Genomic DNA, 22,588 nt, shown 5'->3' on the forward strand with positions numbered 1-22,588 from the left:
TGCCTTACTAAAATGATTGCCTCCTGACATGCTGGCTGCCCTGCATGAGCCACGAACAATTTGCACATCTCGGCCTCTAATTGACTGTGATGACCCTGAGCCGAACACAGCTTGCGTAATTTACGCTTTTATTAAGTGTAATTACAGGTAAAACATCACATCAGAAGTCAGGGAGAGACTGCTTGTGAGAGTAATATTAATTACTCATTAGTGTGTATTTACCTGGAGTATTTCTTTCGTCACACCACTAGTGGAATCAAATTGATAGACGGGGGAATGACAAGTATCCACCTCAAAGGTAAATGTCAAAGAAAACAGTTTGACAAATCATGAACTGCCCAGTCACCATCAATGCTGAATATGCTTTTTTTTTTTTTTTTTTTTTTTTTTCCCCCCCCTTTCTCCAAAAAAGGTAAATGATAATTAAGGGTTATTTCAGCTGTTAGTCCCAGTAAAAGAAATCCAATCACACTCCACCCTGGAAATAGCCGTCAAAGGTAACTAGCCTTTTATTGTTTCAGGGTGTGCCGGTTTATTTAAAACGGTTGATTTGAGGACAGTGCATGCAATCTGTCAGTCGGGAGATGGGGGAGGACAGACCCTGGCCATCTTTCCAGCCAGCCAGATGGAAAAGTTGCGAGGGCGTCCTGCAAACTGTTAGCATAACTTCTCTATTATTTATGGACGAAGGGCGATGTTCCAGACATTCAATGCAATAACCTCCCCCCTGCTGAATAGTGCCAAGGGGAGGGATGCCTAATGCGTGCATGCATGCTCTAATGAGTCAACTGAGAATCCCCATTCATCCTGTCCGACTCCATGGACTTATCAAAGTTAAATAGTATTCATGCTGAGGTGACACAATCCAGAATGCAATGGAAATGAGTAAATGGAAATTTCAGTTTAACTCAATAAAATCATGCATCTGTTGCCAGGATTTTACAGAAGCTACACGGCTGAACTTGGGACACTTGCATGTTGCCTGGGCCAAAAAAAGAACCCATTACATATGGAAGATTACAAAAAAAACTGTGCCAGAAGACAATCGAAAATCGTAATACTCCTCTCGTACTTTTATTCTTATTTTGTATCTTAAATATGTATACAATATGTATCTTATTTAATTGTTAGCATGGATTAGCTGTTCATTTAAAGTGACAGTAGTTTTTCTTACAATGACAGATACAGGTAGGTAGTTACTTTTCAATTTTTTTGTGGGGTTGGCTATTCACACACAGACACATCTCTTAATTATGACTACCGTTGAGTTGTGATTTTGTTTATTTCAGTGGTTTCCATGGTGACAAGTGCAGTATAGGCTAAGTGTTACGCCTGTAAAACATCATGAAATAGCAAATATTGAATGCATATTAAAAATGACCATTATTACAGAATTGACTTTATTTCTGGACAATTTAAGTACATTTGGGCTGATTCACGACAAATGTGGCATAAAAATCCTCAATTCTTACAAATTTGGGCTCATTTTATCTGTGTTACAATTCTCGATTCAATGACACTCTATTTTGATGGATATGTGGTTTGAATTTTTTTGTAACATAAATTATTTGTAAATCAAAACTTAATATGATCTCAGGTTTTGGACCGGTGTGATACTGGTTGAGCCACCGTGTGAAGATCTGATGTTGCTCACCGTGGTCCAAGGAAGGCTCAGGGAGTTTGTGTGAATGCTCAGCCGCATGGAAAATTAGGGAGAACATTGAACCTCATGGTATATTCACACGCAAGTGTTTTCCATCAGCTGTTAGTGAAATGGTAGTCCGTCACTAATGACCCGGTAAGTGACGATTCCGGTGACGGATAAAAACCCGCTTCCATCGGCGCTTGTACTCTCAGTTTCTGGAGGTTTCCCGTCATTTGCAGTGATGGACTGACGGACCTTCCGTCAGTACTAATGGAATGCCCATTTCTGGGAATCAGCATAGGTAAAAATGAACATAAGCTAAGATTATTTGCTGATGATTTGTGGCCAATAGCGTGATTAACAAGTCAGTTTTCAAAAAATGTCATCTTATAAAATAAACGTCAGGGAAACTGAAATCTTGGCTATTGGTCAAAGTTGGAAAAAATTGTATAAATATAAACAATATAAGATACAAAGCTGTAAAATAAAATATTGTGGTTGTTATATTGCAACCAAAAAGTATTTATATTTTGAATGTATCAATAGTTTTGTAATATTGAAGAATGACTTTAGACACGTCTTAAAAGTGACCTTAAATTCAATTGGCAGAATGAAGCTGATAAAGATGATGTGGCTTTCTAAGATTTTTTTCAGTGTATACAGCTATACCATCAAAATCCTTTTCAAGGGAATAAGTTCAATAATTTCTTCTTTCATTTGAGCTTCAAAAAATAAATAAATAAAAAGAAATCTATTGCCCCACCCAAACAAGAAGGGGGGTTTAATCTTACCGATATGGAATTTTATCAGATGGCAACTCCGTTTTATATCAGCCACATTATCCATCCATCCATCCATTATCTGCCGCTTATCCAAGGTCGGATCGCGGCGGCAGCAGCTTCAGCAGGGAAGCCCAGACTACGCTCTCCCTAGCCACATCTTCAAGCTCTTCCGGAGGGATCCCAAGGCGTTCCCAGGCTAACCGGGAGAAATGGTCTCTTCAGGGTGTCCCGCGTCGTCCTTGGGGCCCGCTGGTGGAACATGCCCTTTTCGAGCCGACATCGGCCGGGCACCATGGATGGAGCCCCGGCCACCAGGCGCTCGCCAACGAGCCCCACCTCTAGGACTGGCTCCAGGGGGGGTCCCGGTGACCCGCGCCGGGCAAGGGAAAACTGGATCCATTTATGTCATTGGGCTCTTTTGAGCCGTGCTTGGGCTGGTCCCTCACCTACCACCTGTTTGCCATGGGTGATCCTGCCAAGATTTGGAATAATCCTTCTGTTAAAATTCAGGGTACTACATTTGTGAGGAACACTTGAATGAATGGCAAGACATTGTCAGATAGTATAGAATTCAGATAAAGTATCCTCATTTGACACACTCAAAGATGTATTTAAATTCAAAGATTCTGATATATTTCAATATAAAAATGTGAAAAAATGGATCAAAGAGAATTGTGATATTGAGAATGAGGTTCTGGCAATAAAGAGCCTTTTGGAACAGAGCAAGAAGAAAAAGAAATGTGTAAGTCTCCTTTATTATTCCTTTATCAATGCCAAAAGTAATAGTGACCTATTAAGTAAAATATATGATGGCTGGGATAGAGACATGAAGAGTTTTGATGCCAAAACAAGATGGAAGGAATGTTTACAGCTTACATACACAGACGCAACCAATGAAAATCTTCAACTCTGTCAGTATTAATGACAATTAATTTATTATAGACAAAATCATAAATGTGATTGATGTTCCCCTCCCACAAGTTTAAAGTGCGGCAGAAGACTCCCTTAGTCACTCTTTTTGGTACTGTGAAAGAAATACTGATATCGAGAGATGGCTCTCACACATCAGTAAGCGGAGATTTGTATTTAGGCCTACACCATTGATTATCAAATGAAATAATCAATGGGGTGGCAACTGATATTTTCTTCATTAGTTAAAAAGAAGCTATTTTTACAATATTGACAAAACACAGATACTCCAGGAATAAGTAAATGGAAATCTTTATAATGAAATATTTTGTATATAAAAATTAAATATTGAGAGAACTATATCAGCATACAACAACAAACAAAAAATATTGATTTTGTTTGGAAGCAAATATTTGAGGCCCTGTATTTAGCCCAACATGACCTTACTGTCTAGTTAATTTGATGTATTTGGTATAATAGACTTTATTCATTTATTTTGCGAATTAAGTATTGTTTTCTTTTTCTTTTCTCTTTTTTCAGCTCGCTGTACGCTGAATGCAGCACCAGGAATATAGTGTGTGCGTGCGTGTGTGTGTGTGGGGCAGTGAATAAGGCCTCATTATTATTATTATGGGTTTCTTTTGTATGTCTTATTGTTTTGTCTTTATTTTGTTTGTCTTCGCATCTATTCATTTGTCATATTTTTGTTGCATTGTGTGTCCTGATCATTTGCACTCTCCTTGTTTAGATTGCTCCCTGTTTAGTCTGCTTTGCCTTATTTTTTTGTCTTTGTCCTGTGTTTATATTCATTTTTTAAAAACTGTTAAGATAGTAATGTGTATTGTTAAAAGTATATATGAATCTACTGTATGTTTCCTGATATTGTACGCTCTAAAAACAGTCCAAAATAACTATTTTTGAGTTAAATTTGACCCAATTGCTGTGTTAAAAAAGGACCCATCCAGACTTGGGTCAATTTGAACCCAAAAATTGGGTTATCCAGTTTTGACCCAATTTTTGGTTGTCCAGTTTTGACCCAATTTTTAGGGTTAAATCAACGCAACAAATTGGGTTATTCCATTTTGACCCAAAATTTAGGGTTAAATGAACACAAGAAATTGGGTCAAAACAATGCAAATAATCGGGTTATTCCACTGTTATTTATTTACTTACTTATTTATTAATCTTATTTATAATGCTAAGGATACGGCGGCACGGTGGTCGACTGGTTAGCACGTCCGCCTCACAGTTCAGAGGTCGTGGGTTCGATCCCGGCTCCGGCCTCCCTGTGTGGAGTTTGCATGTTCTTCCCGTGCCTGCGTGGGTTTTCTCCGGGCACTCCGGTTTCCTCCCACATTCCAAAAAGATGCATGGTAAGTTGATTGGATACTCTAGATTGGCCCTAGGTGTGATTGTGAGTGCGGATGTTTGTCTCTGTGTGCCCTGCGATTGGCTGGCAACCAGTTCAGGGTGTCCCCCGCCTACTGCCCAAAGACAGCTGGGATAGGCTCCAGCACGCCCTGCGACCCTTGTGAGGAGAAGCGGTACAGATAATGGATGGATGGATGGATGCTAAGGATACTGCCGCTTTCCCAAAAATGTATTAATAAGTAGTGAAAGTTTTGCAAAATGTGTATTTACCTTCAGGCACATCACTCTTGACATTGACACATGTAAATTTGGTCAGAGATTGGCAGTCTGTCCAGCCCAGCCAGACGCCCACTTTTGGGACGCCCACTTTTGGGGCTGAGGGCGGGTGGTGACACATTTGAAAAAAAGGGCTTGATTAAGCAAAGGCAGGCGGAAGTGGATTTTAGCCAGGCCCACTAATCAGCTCTCATGTGTGTAACTTGGTCGCAAGGCAGCCAAATTTCATCACAGCCTACTCAGTGATATGTATATGCCATGCGGTATATATGCGGTCATCACCAGACAACTGTCTCACACTTTCCCACGGCCTGTGATGAGTTGTGGGTCGATCTTGAAAAGTGTGTTGATATATATTGACCTCTTGAGGAGAGTAGCGCTCAACAGTTTTCAATCTCCATATATATAATATAATAATAATATAATACAATAATATGGAACATTATTTGGAAAACCCACAGTTCTTGTGGAGTTTCACATCCTACAATGGCGGCAGACTAATGCCTTTTTTTTTTTTTTTTTTTAACGATTCCCGCACTCCTCCTGTCCAACACACACACTCAGTTACAAGGCAACTCATTTCAAAAGATTACAGCGTGTGAAGTACTTACCAAAACAGTGTGATAAATGAAGAAATCAAAATGTCAAAAGTGTCGTTGACTTGACCACGATGCTGCGTGTGTAGACATATGAACGATATGTCGGTGGCTGTCATGGTCGGCAGTCATACTTCATTAAAATGCACATCTGGCACCTGTGTATGGGCCTGTAAGGTTGATTTTTGACCCAACATAAAACATTACTGGTATACAACCCAATATATAGTTAATTTGAATCAACAATTGGGTTAATTTATAAGAAATAACCCAGAATTTCGACCCAACATAAACAATCCAAAAATTGGGTTAATGAAATAACCCAACTGTTTTTAGAGTGCTGGATCCAGTTAATACTTGGATAGGTGACCGGTCAGGAACATCATGTTTACCTGTTTGTTCATTAAATCTTTAATTTTTTTTTTAAAGCGCAAAGTAAAAACTATTTATGTATTTAAAAAAAAAAAAGATTTCCAGGTAGCTGAATTCAGTGAGTGTGCATGGACAGCAGATTCCAAACTGAAGTACCAAATTTACAGCATGTCTGTAAAATTTAGTAGTCCCTTAAGTGCCTCACCAGAATGTAACGTCTTCGCTGCCAACGGACCTGCAGGTTGGAACAGGAGTTTACAAAGGCCCTTTAATAAAGCAGATTAAGCGAGATGGTCCTCCCTATCTCCCTTGTGAAACAGAATCTACTTTGTAACCTTTAGCTTTAATCTGCAAGAAGAACATGGAACCAAACACAGCACACACTATCCCTCTGGGATCAAACACAACTGAATTAACGGATCCTCTTTGTTGGACTGATTACTGCTGCTTCGCCTCTCTCGAGACCCTCACACAGCCCCACTCAACATTTCCTTGACAGGAGCGATTCTGCAGATATTCTTTAACGACTATGTCTGAAGCATTTTGATTGAAAAGCAGGAAGGAAATTACATTATTGTCAGTCATGCGTCTGGTACACAACCACAGCTAAAACTGTTGTCTGCCGCACACGGAAAACTAAGGCCAACTAACTATCTTCTGGAATTCCAGTTATCTCTGTGAAGAGAGATTGAAAAGGCACAGGAGGCGACATAAATGAGTGGATCTTTGTTTTCTAGTCATGCAGTCAGTCATTTTTTATCATGAGGTTGTCACCTTTAGTGGGGCCCTGGACACTGGACAGCCATTTCTGTAAAGTATGTGTTTTTGATCAAATATGACATGCAGTTAGTAGATATTCACTTTGAGTCAAATCACCACCAGTAGATCCGAGTCAATTTTAGATTTGGCTTACTGCTGAGCATTGTCTCATTATCAATTATTCGTACAACAGGACAAGGAGCACCTGTGTCATACTCATACTGTTGTGGTTAGTATGGCCAGGTAAGAATGTACAATGAGACTTTACATTTTCTCAGGAAGAAGAAAGAAAGAGGGGAGAGCTTTTCAAGAAAAGGTGAGACAGAGTGTCGGTGAGCAGAAGGAGCTTCCAGAAGACTGAACCACTTCAGCCAAGGTGATCAGAGAAACAGGCAGGAGAGTACTTGCACTTTCTTCTGGTTGTAAAAGTGGTGGCACCAGAAAGTGCAGGAAAGCATATAAGTAAAGAGGTTGGCTAAGAAGAAGTAGGACACTAAAAGGACTGAAAATTAAGAGGACACAAGTATACAAGGAGCTGTAACGTCATGCCTCATATTGCAGGTTTCTTGGGGATTGGGATACGGGTGGAGTGTTTGAAGCAGGGTGGGACTTCAAAGCTCCAAAGATCTGTTGAAGAGCTGTGTGAAGACTAGGGCAAGCTGATCAGCACATACTTTCAGGAAGGAGGGAGACACTCCATCCGGCCTTGACGCCTTCTTTTGTTGCTTGAAGAGCCATCCACCTCCAGTTTGTGAATTGGCCAGGTGGAGGAGGGAGTCAACGGTGTGATTGAGGTCGTTGGTGGTGAGGCTGGGGTCGGGTTATGAAAGTATCTTTTTCAAATCTGCAGTAGTACATATTCAAATTGTCAGCCAATCTGTTATTGTTCTCAACTGGGGGGGGGGGGGGGGTCCTGTAGTTTGTGACTGATTGCAGGCATTTCCACACTGACGCACAGTCATTAGCAGTAAATGCATACCTTCTCTTGCGATATTAATTTCCTTTGTCAGGTGGTTTCGGGCCCATTTGCACAGTGCTCTATCCCCGCTTCAAAAAGCTTCCTCCTTAGCTTCCGAACTTGCTGGAATCTGGCAGTGAACCACGGCTTGTTGTTGGTGAATGAGCGGAACGTTTTTTTCGGTACACACATCCTCACAAAAACTAATGCAGGATGTTATAGTGCCCGTATATTTGTCCAAGCTGCAAGCTGACGTTTGAAGGACAGTCCAAACAGTCCTTGTAGTTCCAACTTTGCTTCATTGATCCACTTCTTCACTGTTTTCACCGCAGGTATCAACCATTTCAGTGTGTTCCTTTGTGTTGGAATTAAATGGATTAAATAGTGATCAGGCAAACACAAAACTGCGTAGAGCGCTGTCAGTCTTTCAGCATTGTATAGCAGTGATCCAGAATGTTGCCTTCCCTGGTGGGACAATCAGTGTTCTGCTTATATTTAGGAAGTTCATGGTTAGGTTTTGCTCTGTCAAAGTCACCTAGGATGACTGAATTTGGGTGCTTTTGTTCACTTTAGTTTACTTGGTCGGCTAGCATTTGTATAGCGTAGCATTTGTGTTAGCTTGTACTGGTAAGTATGAAGAAGGAGAACTCGGGTGGTCAATAGAATGACTTCCAGTTCAAAAACAACAACTCCAAGTCCAGGCTGCAGTGTATGTTGAGCTCCGTCACATCAGGACAGCATGGGCCTTATTTTCATTCCCAAGGCAAGTCTAGCACAAAGCGCAGTCTAACTGCGTGCATGGGTGGAGTTTTATTTCTTTTGGTATTTGGCTAGACTTTGCACAGGTATAACTGAGTGCATTTACACCATCGTGGGATGGATCAGGTTTTTTCCCAGCCATCCGTGGCGGTAACACTCATTTGCATAAAAATCAGTGCGGTCGGAGTTCAGTACGCCCAAGTACGCCATGCTTGACATGGCGGAAACATAAATAGACTTGCTGGAGTCTGTGTTTGACATCCGTTATGTTTACATGGACAAAACTACATTAATCCAATCAATGATTGGATTAAATTTATGATCGGATGCACTGTTTTCATGGACACTAAAAATATTGATCTGATTGAGGACTTGCATGTTCACACTTTCGATCAGAACTAATTATTTTGTCATTCACAGATTGACCAAATATACCGAAAATAGTAGAAGAAGAAGAGGCCTAATTTCAAATTTAAAAGTTAGCGTTATTTCGCATATTTTCCTGTTTGTGCTGTTACGTTGAGTTAACACTTGTCTTGTGCCTGCCATGTCTCTGCTTCTACTAGCTTCCAGTAATAACAAACAAATATACAGATGTCACAGACATGTGCAATAAATACGGTTTGTTCAGAAATTTTGGAATAAGTGTTTTCATGCCCAAGTGTTTTCATGCCCAATCGTCATAAACCACCGCTCTCGTTCGGAATAAAAGCTTGATCGGAATGGGCTTGATTTGATCAGAATATTCCGATTGGGGGGTGTACCGAAGCATTTTTATTCCAATCAGGCTTTTAATCCGAATAAATGTGTCCATGTAAACGTAGCCAGTGGCAGGTAAACTGCAAGAATGAGTACAATGATTCCGGTCACCAGTCAATCTCCAAGCCAATGTTAAGCATATTGTCAAATTACTTATCGTGTCATCAGAGGTCATTGGTTTGTGTCCTAATGTGTGCGCGTGACGATTCACTGGTATACAATTGAAGGCCAATCATCAAATAATCTGTGTTTTTGGCCACAATCCACCCATGACAGGGAAAGATGTTAACTCATCCCAGTAGATCCTTTTCATACTTTCAACCATTTTAGTGAGTGACATAATTCCATTCATATATTTCCGTGGGTTCCAACATAGGATGTACTGTATTCATCAAAATGTGTTTTATGTGTATGACATATGATGTATTCGTTTTTGATGACTAAAATTTTACCGTTTAGTGGGCTGCTGTCATGAAATCAAGGGAACAAGTCCAATTCCTAGCAATCATCTGTCCACACATGCGAAAGACATTGACTCTTGCTCTCTGACTATTGTAGATGATTAATAGTTCCATGTACATTTCCAGTCGGGGGATGCAATTTCAAACTTTTGTGATTTCTGTCTCATGCACGTGATGAATGTAAAGGAGGAAAACATAATAGGTAATTTGAAAAAAAAGACAAAAAAAGCAAAAAGAAAAAAAAACATCAAATAGTCCGTTTTGTAATGTTTGGAAACAATAGGCGCCAGCATACTTCTGCATGGCAGAAAAGTGAGTGACTACTGCTGACCTGAATTGACCACAGTTTGGGGTTGCACCACCATAGACAGAGCCATACTGTATGTCAAAAAATTATATATTTTATTTTCATTTCCTCCAAATAAATGAATTCAGTGTACTTGTAGATGAGAAAAAATAATCATGTGGATGCTTTAAATAGTTGTACAGAGACGATCGCCTGGTTGGCAAAGGATCCAATTCTAAAGGGATCGACCGGGATCCAAACCTCAATCATCAGGTTTTGAGAAGACGTTTTCTCACAGGTAAATGTTTGTTTGTCTTGACTTTGAGTAATTTAGAAAACAGAATGACTAGCCTGCATGCTAACATCAGCTCTGCAGCACAGTTCATTCCAGCGTCAAAACAGCATTCTGTTAGACTAATCTGAGCATCAGAAAGTCCATTAATTAGCCAATGATCATGTCAACAATGGCAGAAATTACATCCAGTACTCTGTTTTTTAATCATCTTAAAATCAACTTGTTGAAATGTAAATTACAATGTCATTCCGTCTTCCTGTGAAGCAATTTATGTCACGTAACCTACCTTTCAGGTAATTTGCCCTCTTTTCTCAATCACTCGGCCTCGGTAAATGACATGCAACACTTTGTTTATTCGAGTTGCCATCTTTGGCTCAGCTTCAGAAAATAGGTGAGCCGTGATTGGTCGTTACCTGAGCTCTGAACAACTGAGATGTAATTTTCAGTCGACAGAAATGACAAAATGGCCGCCCCCTGAGATGGCTAAAAACGGGTGGATTGTGTTGCTTACCTCATATTCCACAAACGCAATATTAATCAGAATGCCATGTTTACACTAGTGGAGGCGCATAGGACATATTTTTGCAAATCATTTTTGGGGTTGACTTCCACTTCAATGAATCCTACACCATATAGTAAGGTTCAGACCTAGGATTGAACCCGACACCTTATTTCAGTATTAGCAAAGAACATAGCAGGATGATGTGAGTGTCGTCCTAGCGGGTAGAGTAACACAGCAGCTTCTGTATGGCACTGAAGTTAAGTAAATGGGATAATCAGGCTTTAGAGATCTGAGTGGGTGTTTAGTGACGCAGAGCTTTATGCTGCCAAATAGAGTTGCCCTGCCCTGACAGAGCTGGTTCACGACCCTTACACAGGCACTATCTATCTATCTATCTATCTATCTATCTATCTATCTATCTATCTATCTATCTATCTATCTATCTATCTATCTGTCTATCTGTCTGTAGTCAGTTGTTCACAGTCACTTTTGGGTACAGTATTCAAATACAGTTTTGTGTTAAGACCCAACACAACCTATAGGCGGCGATATGGCAACATTTGTGGATATGTTTCGTTCAACCCCATGTGATGTGCAGCTATATGTCTATATTTGAAATATAGTATTTTCCCCCACCCATATATGTGTCCAAATGCAATTGCGGCAACACGTAAGTGATCTCAGGCGTATATTGTTAGATTTGAATTATGTTTTTTTTTTTTTTGGGAAGACGGTTACCGTTTTGTAATGTGTGTCAGTGTTTGTGATGTGCTGCAGACTTGCTGTGGGGGGTGGGGCATCCTTCCTCTTCCACAGAGATCCAGCATGAAAAGAGGGCAGGTAACAGTTAACTTCCCCACCAGTGGGATAATATATGGCATTAAGACTCGAGGAAAGCAAGTTGGACTTGGTACGCGCACGTGTTGCTTTTAAACAGCAATATTTCTTGGAAGTGGGAGAAGAAATTTTAAAAGTGTAAAGACGCCCAAAAGCTTCTTGCGAGCTGGGGTTGATTGTCAGAGGAGGACTGTGCCAAAGCGTGAATCGAGGAGCCACTTATTCATGCAAATTCATCAAATCATAGGCGTGCCTTTGAGCGATGGAGCCGGAAAAGCAGCCACCTCCTGGATCATGCAGCACCTTCAAAGACTGTGATGCGTGCACGTCCCGGACACAGTCACAGCAGCGCTGGAGTGAACCGTTGTGAAGCACAAAGTTATAGGGCTTTCCATTTTCCACGCGTTTGTCTTCTTGACTGGCTGCACTTCCTCCTCAGCGCAACCAAGTCAGCAGCTGTGCCTTTGGGATTTCGAAACTCACTTGTTGCGTTAAGTCGCAATTATCTGCTCTTTTTGTTTTCTTTTTTGTCGTTCCATCAAGTCGAACTACTTTTATTATTCTTATTCTTCTTATTATTTGACATGCTGAGATTCGATTTACATGACGTTGAAGTTACTCTACGTAACTGAATCCGAGCGTAATTACGCATTTGCTCCAATTTTGACACTTGATTTTCAATTCGATAATTCGGACCTTTTTCAGCATCAGCATGTCTGAGAGCGACAGTAGCTCTGCCGGCAGTCGTCTTTCTGACACAGAAGGCGGCAGCGTCAGTGTGCTGAGCTGGGAGCAAGTGCAGCGTCTGGACGCCATTCTGACGGAGACCATCCCGATCCACGGACGGGGCAACTTCCCCACGCTGGAGATGCAGCCACGACAGATCGTCAAAGTGGTACGCAGCAGGATGGAGGAGAAACAAATCCACGTCCGGGACGTTCGGTTAAACGGCTCTGCAGCCAGCCACATACTGCACGAAGACAGCGGACTCGGTTTCAAGGACCTCGATCTCATATTTTGCGCAGATATGAAAGGTGAAAGGGACTTCCAGATAGTGAAGGACATTGTTCTGGACTGTCTCCTGGACTTTTTACCCGACTGTGTGAATAAAGAGAGGATTACCCCATTAACGTTAAAGGTAGGACGACACAAACAATCCCTTTGGAATTACTGTACATTTGTTTAGTTCAGGTGTGGCGACATTTAATTGCATTTGTGTCAATTTGGTTTAACGGTCATTGTGCTCACACTTAATGTGCAATTAGATTAGCTTGGCAATAGTAAGAGATGCCCAAGAGGATTGAGTTAAACCAATTTGGAAGGTAACCTGAGCTCAGCCAACTACAGTAGATCTCATATCCCAGCACAATCTTTGGTAGTAATCAGGTTCAGAACAGACATTTTAATGACAACATTTCTACAGTGGCAAAACTAATTGAAAACGGATTATTTCAATATTCCAGGCATCGTTCGTTATCATGTTTTTGTAACGTTTTGCCTCCCGCAGGAAGCCTACGTGCAGAAGATGGTGAAGGTGTGTAACGACTCAGACCGCTGGAGCCTCATCTCCCTTTCCAACAACCGGGGCAAGAATGTGGAGCTGAAGTTCGTGGACTCTCTTCGGCGGCAGTTTGAGTTCAGCGTGGACTCTTTCCAGATCAAGCTGGACTCCCTGCTGCTCTTCTACGAGTGCTCCAAGAACGCTATGACCGCGACTTTCCACCCTACCATTATGGGCGAGAGTGTGTACGGCGACTTCGGCGAGGCCCTGGATCACCTACGCCACAAGATCATCTGCACCCGCAACCCGGAGGAGATCCGGGGGGGCGGCCTGCTCAAGTACTGTCACCTGTTGGTGAGGGGCTTCCAGGCCGCGTCCGAGTCTGAGATGAAGTCCCTGCAGCGTTACATGTGCTCCCGCTTCTTCATTGACTTCCCAGACATCAGCGAGCAGCGGCGTAAGCTGGAGTCCTACCTTCAAAACCACTTTGTGGGCCTGGAGGACCGCAAGTACGACTACCTGATGACGCTTCACGGCGTGGTGAACGAGAGCACGGTGTGCCTCATGGGACACGAGAGGCGCCAAACCTTAGGGCTCATAGCCATGCTGGCGGTGCGTGTTCTGGCCGAGCAGAACGTCATTCCCAACGTGGCCAACGTCACCTGTTACTACCAACCCGCTCCTTATGTGGCAGACGGTAACTTCAGTAACTACTACGTAGCACAGGTACAGCCGGTGTTTGCCTGCCAGCAGCCTGCCTACTCCACCTGGCTGCCCTGTAACTGAGCCAGCCCAGAGTGGAGAAGGAGGCCAAGGTTGCTTTGTTTGAACAGGAGCACTGTTGCCACCACAGCAAGGGGAGTCTTTTTTTTTTTTTTTTTTTTTTTTTTTTTTTTTATGTTTTGCATCAAAGCTTGTGTTTTGTTCATACATTGAGTATGAATGATAGATAAGAAAACAGTTGACTTTCAGCCAATGTGAATGTCACGTTTCTTGAAACAGCAACCCCGCCTTTCTAAAATATTGAAAGCGGGACTTCCGCAAATGCAATCGGCAGACCAGTCGCTCAGTCAAGAAGTGAGCAGCGTAATCTGCATCAGCGCCCATTGAGTTGACAGCAACTCTAGCCCAGCTCTTACGGGTGAGCACCCTCCTCCCCGCCATCCCACCCCTGTTCTCAGAAGAGCAAAAATTTGAAAAAACATCTCCAGGGCACTCTATAAGAGCACACTATATTGTGCTGTATGTCAGCTGCGGTGGGGAAGCTGCTATTTGAATGACTTTGGTTATTCAACCAGCATCTTGTTTTCATTTGGGTATAAATATGGTTGTTACAGACCAAAGATTTGTGATTGTTTCTTACATTAAAACCCTGTTTTTGTCATGGGGAATTAACAAAAAGCTCTGTCTTTTTGCATATGTGAACATGTGTGTTTAAGTGCCTATCGCCTTTCAGTAGGCAGGAAAAAAACCCAAGAAAAAGCAGGTCATTTATTGTCTGAATTAACTTTTTTACAGTATCAGGAAAGCTTACGAATGTGTGAGACAGATTGTGCATAGACTGGTGATTGCAAGAAAAGAGCATTACTGGTGCTTTGCATGAAAGAAGCAGCAAAATGTTGCGCGTAGATGAGATTTACAGTATTAGAATTAAGAACCACCTGGTCATTTATCACACATCCCATTTGAATGCTGGTATTGTCATTAATGAGAGCACTTGGCAAGAGCAGTGTTATCACCAGAAAACCTTAACTAAAGGTTATCTATATGTTTTGTAGGAAAAGGGATCTTTTATCACCTGGGGAAAACTACGCGTGCAGTCAGAGTTCACGCAGGTCAGAGGTCAATAGCCACTTTGATAGCATATGCTAATATGCACATAAGCCATCCTATATGTTCAGGGTGTGCACTAATTCCATTTATGACAGTATTGTTGTAATCAATAGAAAGTGGATAAGCATCCCTATATGTATCATGGAGTACGTTCTGTCTGACATAGCTTGGGTAGTGTTTTGTGTAGTTCTTAAGCTAAAATAAACCAACAGCAATGACAACAGACTCCTTGGCGGTGCTACAAAGCAACGGAAAGAGAGCAAAGGCTGCCGTCAGAGAGTCAGACAGAGCTCCCGCTTGAAGAATATTTGCCGTGACACCTCAGATGATGAGACACTATTTGCTGTAGCACCCTAACAGGGAATTCCTCAGCTGCTGCTCAAGCACTCCAGCTAAGTCTGCCTCTGCAGATGCGCTCTTGAGGCCTCCAAAAAAATGTGCTGCCCAATACTTTGGTGAGCCGCTGTGGTAGCATGCGCATTCATTAAAGCCATTGGTTTGCGTCTAGAGAATGGATGTGTAGCAATAGATTGTGTGTTGTTTTAGATGGCCAAAAAAAATAATGGCAGACTTGAAAACTTGAGGGAGAAGGAAATGTAGCAGGAGGGAATCAGTCTGGAGAGATGGGTGCAGCTGGTGATGGGGTTTATCTCAACAGCTACCATGCTTCACTGTTTAATGACAACATCATCACAATTTAATGACGGTGTCGCTTATTCTTTTTATCATTATTATTATTATTCGGGAGACCAAAAGTATTGCGCTACTTTTACCTTTGTTTTTTTTGTTTTTTAAACAAAACATAGAAACAGAGGACATTACGGCAGATTCAACCGACGTTTGAGTTAAAAAGTGATACAGTTGTAGTGTTGCTGCTTATTTAATATTGCGAATGCTTCATTCTGCCGCATTATAAAACAACTTTGTACATATATGAATACATGCTCCAGCGTTGCCAATTCACTTATAGTGCAGCCTTTCCTGCTGTTATGGATAAGAAGTGAATCGGGAGTCAAGCCAAACTGCCATGAATCAAGATATTTGTCATCCTGTCGAACACAATTTAGCATTTCTTTTTTCTTGTCAGTGATTGTCTTTTGATGCTAAAACTTTGGATTGTCCAGGCATTGTATTGCCTTTTTTACTCAGTGATGTGTTGCCAGCTGACTAACTTGCTAGCTCCAGTTTGCCTGTCCAGTCGTGATTGTGCCTATGAGTTAGAGATTGTGGATTATTGCAATGTCCTGTATGCGTTGGCTCAGACATGTTCATCATGATGCAGTCTTATACAGGGATTCACTCTGTGGTCTGTTTTGTAAATGTCACACATGGAACACACATGGAAAACAGAACACACATGGAAAACAAAGCTAAAGATCCTTGTCTTGTACGTGTATTTTATATATAAATGTATCAGAGTTGCGGCGCTTTTAAATCTGTGATTGGATTTATATGGTCTCAATAGCTTTTTGCTATGTTATGTTGTGTGTCCAATGGGTCCAAGTTCAACGATGTTTTCATCAATAAAATATATGAAAATCAAACTGATGCCTCATGTCCAGACTTTGCCCCTTTAAACCCATTAACTTAGAAAATCACGTGGTTTTCACTGAACAAAGTCAAATGTGTCAACCTCATTTTCCGTAATAACATAAAAATGAAGATTGCTGTAATCGATCATATTTTGAAGCAGATTTGTGTTTTAAAAATTACAATTGCACTGAGCGGTGTTTGAAAGCAAGTCGTCATGGAGATGAATTTTTTTTCTGAAGTGTCTCAAAAGGTTCCTTTTAGCAGCCACCACGCTCCATCTTGTGCTACTGCACTCACTGGTTGACCCTATTGCATAGATGTGGAATTTCTTTAGGAATTCACCAAACAAATCTATGGGATATTGTACCATCAATCTTAAAGAGCTGGACAGGCCTGTACAATAGAGGCACTATTCTTTTGCATCTCCATTAGAGTCCCATATACATTTATACAGTAATGCAGATGTATCTGAAATATCATCTGACAATTATTTGTATCATTTGATAAATCTCTTTATTCCCGGCATTTCGTTATATGTTGAATTGATGGTGGACGTTTTCCACTGCCAGGTTGTACATTTTTTGAATACTTTGTACTTGAATCAGAATGTCACAATACTCAACAAATGGTACAATTGGCTTTATAACATTTCTGCATATTTTTCATTTGTGTTCAGTTTCGGTTAGGTTGTAAAATAACATTACAGAAAGAGTTGATGATGACAGAATAGACTGAATACAGAAGAAACATAAAAACAAATAAAATATTGTAGAAAGCCCAAATTTGGAGTTCAAGTGGATTTACAATAGGTTCTGTAAGACAATGCTCTAAATGTATAGCTGATTTAGTTTGGCTCCTTTACTCTCAAAAGTGTTTGATAAGGTCAGGGCTATAGATCCTTTGAAAATGTAAAGGTAGAATAATACACCCCTCCTCCCCCATTAAAAGCACTACCATAACTTCTCAATTTCTTCTCATAGTGTCATCTGAGAGTTTTGAATTTGTAATGAAATCTTGATTTTTATTAGTTGTTCCCTAGTTGACAGCCTACCCACCCCTTAAAAAAAAAGAAAATCACAAATATGCAATATTCTAACAATCCATTACTTGCTTCTTTAATACTATTACCGGTACATTAAATATATCCTCAGTATTCCATCCCAAATTGGTGGTGTAAGGAAAGGAAAGGATAGAAAGCTACTAAAGATTCTACTTGCATTTTTTATTTATTTAGCATTTATAGAAGCACACTACAATTCAAGTGAATCTGAAAGTATGGCGCATAATTCCCTAAATTCTTTAAAATAACATGCGCATGAATAAAACAACAACAACACACATTTCCTTCCAAAATGATCCCACGCAGGTCTGAGGTTCAAGCTGCGTGTATCTGTGCGCTCGATTCTCTTTCTCATTTGGAAAATTGAGTTTGTTTTAGGGTGGGACAAAATAAAACTAGTACAATTTGTGTGAAGACGTTTTAAGACTAAAACAATTCTAATAAGGCTATAACGATGTATTTTTGTCCCACTGCAATAAATCTGTACTTGCCTACTAACCTTTGAAAGGTTTTTACTAGGTCACATGTGAGGGGAGAGATAGGCCACTTGCCAGTGGAGCCAAGCATATATTTATGTTTTCATATGGCTGAAAGATAGCTGTGGTGTGCATGGAATTCAGGAAGAAACCAACTCTAAAAGCATCCAAGCTTTGTTCACCAAAAACAAGGAGTAAAAGTGTCTCTTTTCACTGACTCTGCCATTCAGCAGCTTTTTCGATTGGTTCCCTGTTGCGAGGGCCTGTTGGGCCCAGCAGGCCCAAGCAGAAACTCTTCCAGAAGTAGCCGTCTACTGCCAGACAGATCTGAAGCTGAATGTGAGTGGATTTACATCCACAGAAAAAAGACTTCCATGCTCTTTTGCAATGACTATGCCTGCCTGCTCATCAAATTGCCTCTTTTAATAGCATCCCCCGTCATAGATCATCAGCAGTGCATTGACAATCAGGTCGAAAGCCCATATGGACCAGAGTCTAAGTGGCTAATAGTTGTCCAATTGAAACAAACTGACATTCACACGTCACATAACAATTTGTCCTAGATGAAGGGGAATGTGTACAAACAAGCAGAGCAGGGCATTTTACTAAAAATGGAGCGTCCGTTATTCGCCATCCGTCTGCAGTGTGGGTATACCCTTCCGTCGTCCGTCATTCGCCTTTTTTTCCGGGTGAAAAAAATGGTACCCGTTTATAGGCCGGTCCGCCGCTATTTTTAAACGGGCGTCCATCGGCGAGTCTGACTAAACATTCACTCGCACTGACCCCTCGCTGGACGATATTTTAACAGAAACAGTGACCCACTGCGCTTTGGAAGCCTGCCTGCTTGCTTTGACAAAATGGTCCCTCACTCAAATCTGTCCCCCAAACAACAACTCAATATTTTCCTCCCAGCGCTCGCCATGGCCATCGAAGACTCGCCGCGTAAAATAGACTAATGATGGACTGCAGATGGATGACAGACTAAATAAAGGGATTTCCGTTTATGCTTAATCCATCTATTTAAAAAAAAAATCCTGTCGTTCGTCAACCATCAGCAAAACGGGCGTCCGTCAGTGACGGATAAACAGACCGGTACGTCAGATAGACTGGACGCCAAGCTCTGGAAACAAGCTTCAGCAAGAGTAAGAGAGGAATGATCCACCGGCTGTTCGGGAAATTCACGAAATTCCCGATGGACGCCACGCCCTTGGGTCCAGTGTATGTCCTTCAAAGCATTCAAAGCTGCTCTAATTTCGTAAACACAAAAGTTGTCGGATCCTGATGTTTGTATCAGTACAAAGATCGTGTGGCTTGTTTTCCAATTTAGCAGACCAGTGCCCGCCAAGATGGGCAAGCTGGCACAGTAAAAGGCGCGTCTTGTAGATGCATCTCGTGGAGTGACAATTTGGTGGCAGGAAGTCGAAACATTACACCTGCTTGGATCACCTTTAACACCACTTTAACGTTGGTGAAGGCTGCTCTATGTGTTGATGTTTGAGTCTTAATTTGTCCATTAGCGATGCAAAAAGCAAAAAAAAAAAAAAATCAAAATAAAAAAAAAATAATGTTATACTACTACTACTAAGAAAATGCAACTTTCAAATTGCAAAGAAAAGGTCCAGCACTTATTTTGGTTTCGCTTGCTAAAGACGCCAGGTCTTTGCTAACAACCTTAAAATGCATGTGATTATGTCTTGGATATAACATTTTCTGAGAAAAAGCATCCTTGGTGTTAGTCCAGCAACATCATGTGTCACACTGCGTGACATACGATAGCTCTCACATTTTCAAGATGGTCTCTCTTTTTCCCTTTATTATAGGCTATGATATTCCGTACACCTACCTACCTGTCTATGATGGTAACGACTGTGAACGCCAAAATGGGGATTTCCCTTGAAATCTTAAATGGATTGCAACTGTAATTAGAAAAGTATGTCATATTAAACAGTACATAAAAACTTCACCACAGACGAGCAAGGAGCAGTTTTTATTAGCATTGAATTTTTTTGTCTTCCAATTATGCTTTCAAGCACATCATAACATTCTGACATTAGGACTCCTTCTCATTTGTGGTTAAATCTAAAGTCGGCTTTATGTAGAAACAGCAGCCCCAAAGGGCCTGAATCCAAACTCCTTAATTTGAGATGGAGCATCAAACAATAAATCCCTTCTAATTTGAAGGATCTGTGATTTTAACTTTCCAGTTGTCTGAGTTGTGAAAGACCACACTGACGTGCATCTAAGAGCTGGCAGGAGGAGGATGAGAGCTAAAACAGACCACAGAGTGAATCCCTGTATAATTATCTCTTTTACCTTTGAGTAAACAGGATAGCTGCATAGCTTAGATTTTTTTTTCATTTATCCTCCAGTTTGTCCTTCCTGATTGTCTGAGAGCTGGGCTATTCTCTGATGTCTTTTCCACTGTAGGGGTTGGAGAGTGACCTTCTTCTTGGGTTTTCTCGTTGTTTTTCCTCCCAACTGGAGTGAAAAATATTTTCCAGATCAAAGTTTTTATGGAGACACTAGAATTTGGAGCACGGCTTCACCATACTGACAGCTGGGTTTGGACCGGCAAAGTTCCGCTCGCCGATGGGGATTTTTAAGTGTAGTGTCTAGTCTCAGTAATTGGGATTTTCTTGCTGAGGGAGAGTGATAAGAAAGCGCAGACAGTATGATAGCAAACATGTAAACACATTCCAGTAGGATGACATTTACAATCTATTAACAGCTATTATAGAGATATTAAGTTAGAATGAATGTCAGTGACAGCTCACAGACCATCAGACCCTTCATCAGACTATTATGCTTGATAACAGAAATGAAAAAAAAACAACAACACATTAGCGCATCAGACCGACACATTCATGCTAGACTCATTTGGAGTAAGATTGGGATAAGGGCTAAGATTTTTCTCCTTTGAAAAAGGATAGCCATGTTCCCGCTAGTCAAACAGCATTTCAGTGGCCACATTTGAAACACCTGGCAGAAAACTGTTAACATTACGGGACTGTGAGATCACTGGCAGAGCTAGAGGGGGGGCTGCAGTGGCAGACTTTTGGGGATTTGTTGTGCGGAACCATGCATATTCATAATGATCAAGATTAGGTTGGAGTATAATAGGTTAATCAAATCCAAACTTAGAAATGCCAGTCCTATGGGAGATGATATTTAATTAAATGCTGATTCATTAGATCGTGCAGGTGTACGCAATGTTTGCCCTGTTTCAGTATGTAATTCACAGTGTAGAGTTTAAATTGTGATTATAATCCTTCATGTTTTGGAAATTGCAACATGATTCGATTCTGATAAGGCTGTCATTCAAAAATGTGTGCAATATGAAATATGTTCTGTGACGTTCTCTGACAACTTTCAACTCTTGGTTTTGAAATAAAGTTGCTGTTTTGGCTTTCTACCCACCACCAGCGAGCACTCGATTGCAAGCAGATGTCAAAAAAAGAGCTGGGGCCCTATTATCATAGGCAGGCGCCCATGCGCTTGGCGCAAAAATGGGCGCATCTTCATTTTGGTGCCAGAGCAAGTCTTGTCTCTTAGTCTTGTCTAGGTGTTCCGGTGGAACAAACCGCCGTGCCCCTGGCACATCTGGCCGTTTGGTTACAGAAATTAGAGTGCGCTCGGCATAAAAATGTGAGTGTCGTCATATTCCTGTCGAGGCAAGCGTAGTTTAGTGTGTTTGTGAATTTGGCAGACGCACTATGTGTCGGTCGTTCGAGCTGACGCAGCTGCACACCGCTGGCGCAACTCGCAATTTAGTGACGAAAGGCGATTGTAGACTTGTAAAATGCAGGTATAAATGATAGCGCAGGTAGTGTAATGCAATTTTGCCGCCACGACAGGCACCTTGCAGCCACAGCTCCGATTGGCCGCCTCAACAATGGAGGCACGAAACAAGGTCCACTCGGACTGGATGTCCCCTGCCTCTCTGGGACGTGGGAAAGGTTTTGCCGGAGGTGGGAAAAGTTTTGCCGGAGGTGGGAAAAGTTTTGCCGGAGGTGGGACTTGAAATTCCTTCTGACAGGGGATTCTGCCAGACGTTCCCAGCAAACCCTCACAATACGTTGGGGTCTGCCAGGTCGAACTGGCATCTTCCCCCACCATCGGAGCCAACTCACCACCAGATGTTGATCAGTTGACAGCTCCGCCCCTCTCTTCACCCGAGTGTCCAAAACATGCGGCCGTAAATCCGATGATACGACTACAAAGTTGATCATCGAACTGCGGCCTTGGGTATCCTGGTGCCAAGTGCACATATGGACACTCTTATGTTTGAACATGGTGTTCGTTATGGACAATCTGTGATGAGCACAGAAGTCCAGTAACCGAACACCGCTCGGGTTCAGATCGGGGTGGGACGTTCCTCACTATCACACCTCTCCAGGTCTCACTGTCATTGCCCACGTGAGCATTGAAGTCCCCCAGCAGAACGATGGAGTCCCCAGGTGGAGCGCAGAATTATTCTACAAATCAAATCATTGTGCAAATTATTTTCATTATCATTTTAAAAATGTTTTAATAGTACCTCACTGACCGTGCGGCACAACTATGTGTGGTGTGGAGGAGTGGGGCGTGCGAGGTGGTCTCCATTTGCCCACATCATATG

At 41.6% G+C, this 22,588-nt stretch overlaps 1 protein-coding gene across 1 annotated transcript; it reads left to right on the plus strand.

Moving 5' to 3' along the window:
* Positions 1–11,568: 11,568 nt before the first annotated feature.
* Positions 11,569–13,949, plus strand: tent5aa (terminal nucleotidyltransferase 5Aa). The gene is made up of 2 exons (XM_086038326.1): positions 11,569–12,705; positions 13,075–13,949. Exons 1-2 carry the CDS (start codon positions 12,280–12,282, stop codon positions 13,852–13,854), a joined length of 1,206 nt encoding a protein of 401 aa, XP_085894452.1. The 5' UTR covers positions 11,569–12,279; the 3' UTR covers positions 13,855–13,949.
* The last annotated feature ends 8,639 nt before the right edge of the window (positions 13,950–22,588 follow it).

The sequence above is a fragment of the Filicampus tigris genome, chromosome 8 (assembly GCF_054856515.1).
Source record: "Filicampus tigris isolate MCC_2025a chromosome 8, RoL_Ftig_1.0, whole genome shotgun sequence".
In the NCBI taxonomy this organism is placed as follows: Eukaryota; Metazoa; Chordata; class Actinopteri; order Syngnathiformes; family Syngnathidae; genus Filicampus; species Filicampus tigris.

Coding starts and splice junctions, on each gene's coding strand:
- tent5aa (XM_086038326.1), top strand. CDS start 12,280: ATGTCTGAGAGCGACAGTAGCTCTGCCGGCAGTCGTCTTTCTGACACA. Junction 12,706..13,074: donor TTACCCCATTAACGTTAAAG/GTAGGACGACAC, acceptor TGCCTCCCGCAG/GAAGCCTACGTGCAGAAGAT.